General features: G+C 33.1%; 1 protein-coding gene across 4 annotated transcripts; it reads left to right on the forward strand.

The window, feature by feature from the left end:
• The first annotated feature begins 305 nt into the window (after positions 1-305).
• LOC110647916 (protein MLN51 homolog) lies at positions 306-7602 on the forward strand. 4 transcript variants are annotated; one of them, XR_002493466.2, is made up of 11 exons: positions 306-1035; positions 2445-2565; positions 2735-2922; positions 3013-3671; positions 3970-4084; positions 5001-5056; positions 5163-5208; positions 5288-5347; positions 5457-5504; positions 6590-6749; positions 7338-7602. XR_002493466.2 is itself a non-coding variant. In XM_021801956.2 (9 exons), exons 1-8 carry the CDS (start codon positions 617-619, stop codon positions 5313-5315), a joined length of 1632 nt encoding a protein of 543 aa, XP_021657648.2. In that variant the 5' UTR covers positions 306-616; the 3' UTR covers positions 5316-5347; positions 6590-6870. The 4 variants fall into 4 exon arrangements, 1 of the variants encoding a protein (XP_021657648.2); XR_002493467.2 differs by lacking the exon at positions 7338-7602 and having other exon boundaries at positions 306-489; positions 584-1035; positions 6590-6870; XR_002493465.2 differs by lacking the exon at positions 7338-7602 and having other exon boundaries at positions 6590-6870.
• Positions 7603-8385: the final 783 nt, after the last annotated feature.

Below are 8385 nucleotides of genomic sequence, written 5' to 3' on the forward strand. Positions count from 1 at the left end.
AAGTATGTAAAAATTATTAATTTTGATTTAAATTTATTTAAATTGATTGGATTGATTTTTTTTTTTTTATAATCTCAAACATAGACATAAATATAAGAGTACTTTTGTGTACATAAAAATAATATTTCTTCTCTAAAAATTGTGAATTCCGCTAGTGAGAGATGGTTTTCTCACAATCGTGCATATTGTACACTTAATAATCTCTCCTCACCAGAATTTGTTGCGGCAGTGGGTCCAATAGCTGACATGGCAAAACGGACAAAAGGAGAAATAAAAGGTAGGGATCGAGATTCGAGGCCGAGGCTGCACCTGCAGCAGTGGCAATGCTTCATTTCGGCGCTGAGAGTGAAAGAGTTGGGATTGGCGAAAAAGACCAAAAAAACAAAAAAAATCGCTCAGGAAAACATAGCGCCCTCTATAAACACCAGATAACCACCGCCACCAACAGTCAACAGAGAGTATTAAAAGCAAAATGTTCAACTAAACAAAGTTTAGGACCCTTAATTCACCGACTTGTTTGAAGAATTTTTTTTCTTTTCAAATACAAAATGCTTATATTCGAATAATCGCGTTGTTTTATTAGGGTTTGCTCTCTTTGTTTCAAGCTTACAAATCAATGGCTGATGCTAAACGACAAGTTGATAGTGATCCAGAGGATTCGGGCCCGCATTGGGCGATGCGGAGACGGAAAGCAAGTGATGATGATGACGATAGAACCAGCGAAGAAGAAGAAAGGGATGTACGGACTGATGGGAGAGTTTTTGCGGGTTTTGATGATGAATTGGACGGTGTAGGTGGAGCGCCGGAGAATGAGGATGATGAGGAGATCTCACATTTCAATGAACTTGAAGTTGTTGGAGAGGAAGAGCAGGTGCTTGTTTTGGAAGACGAAGAAGATGAGGGTTTCAAAAGAGACGAGGATGAGCGTGATGAGGAGGAGAAGAAGGAGAAGGAGAAAAAGGCGCTTATAGTTCCGAGAATGGGTGCATTCTACATGCACGATGACCGGTTTGAAGGCAATAGCAGTGGACGAAGGTAATTATGTTGTTGATTGTTCAAGTTCATCATGAAGTTACAGAGTCAGATATATACATAGATGTATAACGGATTAGCATTATTATGTGGTTGCATAGATTTTCGAAGCTGACATTTGGAAATATATTAGTGTATTTGCGTGGTTTTGTGTCTAGTTGTAGATGTCTTAGTAGAAGTAGACCACATGAGATTTCGACGGTTAAAAGACTTAAAACTAATGCAAGCATTCAATTCTTGTCAGGCATAGTCATGTTGTATCTAAACTTAAGTATTGGTTTTGAGTTTTTGTAGCATCTGATTGAATTTGGTTGTGCATTTTTTAATTGATTCTCTAAGTGTAGGTGTAAAACAGTGCCAGATCACTTATAAATTATGTGACATCATTTTGATCATCAACAAATTGAATTGTGATGAGTTTAGCTTAAAAGGAATTTAAACAAGTGCAAGCGGAATCGGCATTAGTGAAAATACAGATATCTGTAATCTGTATTGGATAGGAGAGACGAAATTTGTTATTGTGATTTAGCTCATCTAACATGAAGCTTCTGATGATACGTGGAATTTTTTTTTCTTTCTTTCTTGTTTGATTTTTTAAGCACTCATAAACAATTCAAACAAGATGAAAGTATTTGTTGTGTCACCCTGCCTGACTTTGTACTAGATATTGAAGATTATTTTGATTGTCACTAGAATGAATGACATCAGCCATCAGAAAGTTGAAAGTTGCTGGTGTTAATTTTGTAGTATAAGTCTATTGTTATATTGCTTAAATATTATTCTTGTTTACTGATATCCATTTTTCCACAATTGCAATGCTTAATTTTATGTCCATTTAATTCCTTAAATTTGTTTTTTTAATGTTCTTTATTATTCATACTTACTAATATCCTTCTTTTTTTTTTCACAATTGGAATGCTTAATTTGTTGAATTATTTATTTGTATCTAGATGTGAATTAGCAATAATCAATTGTTAGGCTCATTGACAGATTAAATAATGATATCAAATAATAAGTTTAGTAATTGGTAATATTTAAATGGATTTTGTTATGTGATTGGGCAATTCTGTAATGGGTCAGGTTATCTATAAACCTACTAAAGAAGAGGCCCCAACTCTCAGTCCTATATGTATATATATTCTGATAATCCCATTTAATATCAGATAGAATTTGAATAATATGGATATTGGAAGTTGTGAAACTAGCATTTCGCTTTCGTTCTTGATTGTTCACAGAAAATCACGGATACAAATGTATTTTCAGATACACATATTCTCTAATCATGTAATCTACAATGATTTGATTTATTTCTAGCATAACTTTATGTCCATTTATTAGTTTTTGGTCATTTTAATTTATTTTCTTTTAGTTCTTGCCTATTTATGTGCTTAACCATCTTAGTATTCATTTAGGATGACTTCTGGCGGAAGAAACTTGTGGGAATTCAAAGATGAAAGAAAATGGCAACACGACAAGTTTGAAGAGATGACCCTGCAGGAATCAGAGAACAAAAAATTTAATGCCTACACCAAGGTTCTGTCCACTTCCTGATAGCTTTTTAAAAAAAAAAAAAAAAAAAAAATCTGCGAGCTTTTATATGGTGGTGGGAAGATGTATTAGATTGATTATTTTTTTTTTTTTGGCTTAAATTTAGGTTATGATCACAGACAGTAGTATGACATATTCGCTGGATATATTTCAGGTACAGAGGAACTCTGATGCATATCATCAGGGATACTACGGAAATCCTGGCCATAGTGTTAAAGCCAACCATGTTAAACCCAATAACAATCAAAGCCTCTCATCAAGAACTATAAGAGGGAGAGGGCCTGTAAAGTATAAGCCTCTTAAAAGCAGCAATGATTTAGATCCACTAACTGGAAATATGGAGTAAGTTAACAGTTAAGAGACGGTCCCCTTCGTATTGCCTTTCATTAACAGCAGTGCTAGATTGATATTTGTTCTCCTCAAAACTTTCAGATTCAGAAAGCCCCCTGGTATAAACTCAAATGCTTATTCAGCGAGAACGTCACACACTTCAAAGGTAGATTCTGATTCACTTGCCCCTAAAAAGAAGCATCATCATGTGAGTTCTTCCAATCCTGACATCATTGTGGCAAAGAGGAGGGAGGTACAACCAAGAAGAACAAGACGTTATTTTCCAACTACTGCACTTCCAGGTGACAACATATGTGTGCTGCATTACAATGCATATCTACAGCAGAAGAGTGTCGCTGATTCTATTGGGAGGGACAGGCTTTATACTCAGGAGTGCATCCATCCAGTTGTTGAACATCATTTTGCCAATCTGCCCTTTCAGTCTTCTGTCCAGTCAAGGAATTTTCCTCTCCTTGCACTGATAACTCATCAATCACCTACATCTTCTAACAAAGTTGATATAGTTTCTGTGCCTAACCATGTTCAACAAGCCCCTCATGGAAGCATAGTTTATTGTCCTTTACAAGCTTATACTCAGCAATTGATCTCACATTCTAGGATTCGGTCTCAGGCTTCATTTAAAGCTTCTTCACCAAGTGAATCAGATGTTGGCATGATCGAATCATTTGCTAAATCAAATAAATCAGAAATTGCATGGGTTGGAGATCAGAACTTTACCACTACAACATGGCATTTGCCTGGTACTTCTTTTTTCTTGTACTCTTTGGAGTAGCATTTTAAAACTTGTACTAGCAGCAGCAATGATTAAAATGACAGTCTCTTCATATGATTATTACTTCACAATTAACCTAACAAAATAATAGTATGAAAAATTTTTTAATCTTCTAATAAAATATTTAAGAAACATAAATTATTAATTTGCTGTAGTAATTGGAAGTTGGCTTTCCTGCTTATGCGGGTGATTTTGGGTCATGGTTAATATATTAGTTAGCAAATATCTTCATTCAATTTTTTATTTTGACGTGTTTGGACATGCAGGCATGCAGTTTAGTGGCAAGCATCTTGGTGAACTTAGTGAGCATGCTGTTGACAGGGCTGTCGCCAGATATATGTCTCAACCCCAAGTTAGTTTTGGAAATTCTGGGATGACTTGGTATGCTATCTTACTATTAATCCAAACTTTGTTTCATGAGTTGCTTCTTCCCTTTAGTCGCATTGCAGCCCCCTGGATGGGCACTGAGTTTAGCATATCAAGCTATGGTGGCTAACCAGCTTACTGAAGGCAATTTTATTGATTATGAATTGCAACAGGAAAAAATGTTGTCTAGCAATAATCTCTTAGATCATGGTAGGGCCATGGTTATAATCTGTTTTTTCGCTACTTTGCTAAGTCTTGTATTCTTCATTAGAATTACTTGTTATTTGCTGCTTTTGAGAGTGTGTTAATTTCAGTGGATGTGGCATTTGGATGTTTAAGTATAAAGAAAAAAAATCTCCTTTTCTACTAATTCACTGAGAAATTGCACTTCCAATGTCTAACCAAAGAGTGGTAAATTTGAGTTAACATGATATCTTAGTCACATATTCTAATGTCAGCGCAAATACAACTTATAGGTCAGAATAGAATGTCTCTTTCACCATTAATTATTACAGCAAATTTCATTTTATCTTTTGGAATGTGAAAAGTAGAAGACATACCTGCAATTTTAGAAAAGTTAGAGACGAAGCTCTACACGCCTATGAATAGCCATGTCTCATGGCAAGCAAAGCTAGTGTGTGCAAGTGAAGTTGAGATAAGCTTCTCTAAGTTTGAGTGCGTGAGACTGCTAGAGAGAGCAATAGTTTGAGAGGTTAAACACCATTGGGTGCATTGGATTAAAGGATATGTGAACGTGTGAGGTTGATTAGTGGTTGTATTATTTTTCCATTAATAGTGAATTTATTTGTGGAGTAAGCTAATTGCTGAGCCATTTAAACTATATTATTATTTTGTCATTGGAGTATAATTTTCACAACATAAATAGTGTTTTTACTTAAAGTACAGACATGGTTCTTGACTTTCTCTGCAGTGATGGAGCAAGTGCAAGTAAAGTCACCAAGGTAAATAGAGCTCCAGATGGAACTGGTTAGTATTACTATATTATTCATTCAATGATGTTTGAACAAGGGATTGCTCCATGAGCTGTTACCTTGCTATCTAATATTTATGATAAAAGAAGTTTAAAATGCAGAATTTATGAATCATCGATATGGGTTGCAAAGGATCAAGCTGCAAAGGCAAGTTGGCCCTTCTACCTGTGTTTGTATGGATGCATGGCATGCACATGCGCCTGTGTCTAATGCTTGTGTTTAACAGATATTCAAAGATGAAGTTTAACAGCTAAAGTGAATTGATTAGGTCATTTGTAAAGAGCAGGTTGGTTATCGATCCTTCTGATACTTGTATTTGTGCTTTAGTTTTTTATTGTGAATTTGTGATACTCTAATTTCTGATGCCTCGGACTTTCACCCTTTTAAATCTCCAGTCTTAACTACAAACTACAGGCTACAGTCTGCAATTTCTTCATTCACTGGTATGCCTCAAGCATACATAGTTACAATGTTCTTGAGTTCTGTTTCTGATAAATATGCATTTTCCAGCAAGTGAATTATATTGTAATAATGCTTTGCATGAAAATTTTTTGTTGAACTGCTGGATGTGCTAATATAGGTTTTTTTTTTGTTAATAAATTTTTTATGTGCTTCTAATAGTTTATTGATGGTTTATACTTCAAGCATGCATATCATGCTTGTTTGTCCCTGACCTTCCCTTCTCTGTTTCATTATGGTGTTTTCCTTCCTGATGCTCTTGTGGTGTTTATTTGCAGATATGATAATTAGAGGAAATTAGTTTGAATCTTGTAAATGATTCTGATAGTGAATGATCATGATTTACTGATTTCAATGCTTGTAAATGGAAAACTTTCTCGCCAAGGAAGCGGTGGGGTTAAATGGGTAAAGATGTGCATATTGGATCAAAAGTTTGCATACCAAGCATTACTTATTTTAGATAGGAATGTTAGGGATTGTCAATCAATTATCTATATCATGATGTCTTCCTTCACTATGTATTACGGATTGATTCTCGCCTGGGAAATAATTCCCAGAGACATGGTAAACAGCGGAAATACTAGCATGGAAATTTTGTGCAGAAATGTAGGGAGGATTGAAACTGAATAGAATGTGAAGCATTATTTAGTGGTATTATCTTGAGTCAGTAAAGATGGAGTTTGCAATCATAAACCATGAGGCTATTTCATTGAGAGTTGATTTTACACGGTCTCTTTGTTGGTATTTTCTAGTTTCTTCTCCCTTTTGGAATTTTTAAATATAAGTTTGGCCTTATTCTTTAAAAAAATAGAAAAAAAAAAAAAAAGAAAGATCACTTTAGATTTGACTTTGGCTGTTGATGCAGAAACTCTCACATCGGAAAGGGTTTATCCTTTTTGTCTTACAATATTTTTTAATTATATATATCAAATGGTAACTCTATTTTTTTTATTAATTATCTATTTTTATTTTCCTTTTGTTTTTTAATATTCAGCTTCAGGGAATAGCTCTTGAAAATGATGTGTCTTTTGTGTGAATAAACTAATTTTCTGTTATTTTGTTAATGCAGCAATGCATCACTGCCTGCCTGCTCAAGTTGCATTTTGGTGCTTGCGAACCATAAGTGATTTGAGAAAAGCATTTAGAGCTTCACAAGTGGCGGTTACTGGACAATTGTTTCCTGACTGGAGCAAATATACTGTAGGGAACTCCTATTTCATATTGCATAGGTTGGTATTTTGAAGCATAGTTTAAAACTGTATAGCCTGTATGGATAAAGATTCTTTCAAAAGGATACAAAAATATAGTAAAAATGCAGGGCAAAACTAACAGAAACAGTTGCTTATCAAACTTGGCACAGTTTTACCTTGCCTCTCTCTCATAAAATGCACAGCCAGGGAAAAGATAGCTGTAAACATCAGCTATTCTTTTTTTTTGAAAAGAAGCTGTTCCCGTTTCATTTGGTTATATATGAGAAACGAATTCAGCTGGATTAACCCAGAGCTGCCCGGTTATTTGACTCTTATGCCATGCTAAATTGCTAACATGTATTTTATAAAAGTTTGGTTAAGTGAAGTATTTGATTGTAATTCAAATATGAGATAGGCTTGGTTTATTATGGATTTAAGAGGAGGATTTATAGGTAAAGTAGATGTAAATCTAAATAAATTTTTTGTATGAAGATAATTTGGATATTAATAAGTAATTTTAATATTAATAAGTTAAAGCTTTTTAGTGCTGATAATTCCTTTTTACTAGCAAATTGTGAAATTAAGATCCTAATATGATTTTTTTGTGTGCATGCGATGGCCTGGCAGCCAATGCCAATCCCCTTGGTGGTATAAAGTGGAGGACATGTGAGAGAGCCAGCCATATCCATGTGATGTTTTCAACTTCCATCATCAAGTCTTTGGCTTAGTTTAATTCCTTTACCAAATCTCCCTGCAGAAAATCATCATGCATCATCATCAATTTTAAAATCTTTTTTTTTTTTTTTTAAATAAATGCCTGATGCCTCTTCATGCTTGGTTATAACATTGCCTATTCAATAAAATGAGAAACATTTTTATTACAATGATATTAGATAGGTGAGGTTAGTTAGGAGTGGGTGTTAAGTGTTAATCTTTTATTAGTAATATAATCTCCCGCCCAATACCTTAAAGAAAAACATATTTAATTGATAAGCAGGGTGTAAAGCATATTATAGTTGATAATTGATGATCAGTTGATAGCATATTTATTAGTTACTGTTAATGTTATTTTAAAGCTATTTCTCATAAATTCGTAACTGATTTAATTTTATTTTTTAATTTAGCCTATATTATTTTTTAAATTTTATTAATTATAAATTTTTTAAATAAATTTTTATATCAATAAATTATTTAAAACTATAATAAATAATAACTAAATATAAAAATATTATAAATATAATAATTATAATCTTTATTCTTATATATACTGAAAAATAATTAAATTTTAATATGTTGAATAATAAATTAATAATTATGTCAAATTCAATATTAAAATAAGTAATAAAATATATATTTTTATTAGTTATTTTATATATAATAGTAATAATTAGATATAATTTTATTGAAGGCATAAAATATATTAACTACCATTAGGGATCAATTATTAGTTATATATAATAATTAAATCAAATTAAATTAAATAGATCCTAAATCGAACAATTGTTGCATTAAGTAGAGCCAACTACAATTTGGGTTGGATTAGAAATCAGTTTGATTAAATTTGGGATCGAAACTAATTAACTATTTAACGATTGAAATTGGCTGGACTTAGGATTTTGAGGTCGGGTTGGATTCTTCTCCAATTTTTGAATAAGATCGAATCACAATTCAACTT

The sequence above is a fragment of the Hevea brasiliensis genome, chromosome 11 (genome assembly GCF_030052815.1).
Source record: "Hevea brasiliensis isolate MT/VB/25A 57/8 chromosome 11, ASM3005281v1, whole genome shotgun sequence".
Classification (NCBI taxonomy): domain Eukaryota; kingdom Viridiplantae; phylum Streptophyta; class Magnoliopsida; order Malpighiales; family Euphorbiaceae; genus Hevea; species Hevea brasiliensis.

Coding starts and splice junctions, on each gene's coding strand:
- LOC110647916 (XM_021801956.2), top strand. CDS start 617: ATGGCTGATGCTAAACGACAAGTTGATAGTGATCCAGAGGATTCGGGC. Junction 3,672..3,969: donor TACAACATGGCATTTGCCTG/GTACTTCTTTTT, acceptor TTGGACATGCAG/GCATGCAGTTTAGTGGCAAG. Junction 5,209..5,287: donor CAAAGGATCAAGCTGCAAAG/GCAAGTTGGCCC, acceptor TGTGTTTAACAG/ATATTCAAAGATGAAGTTTA.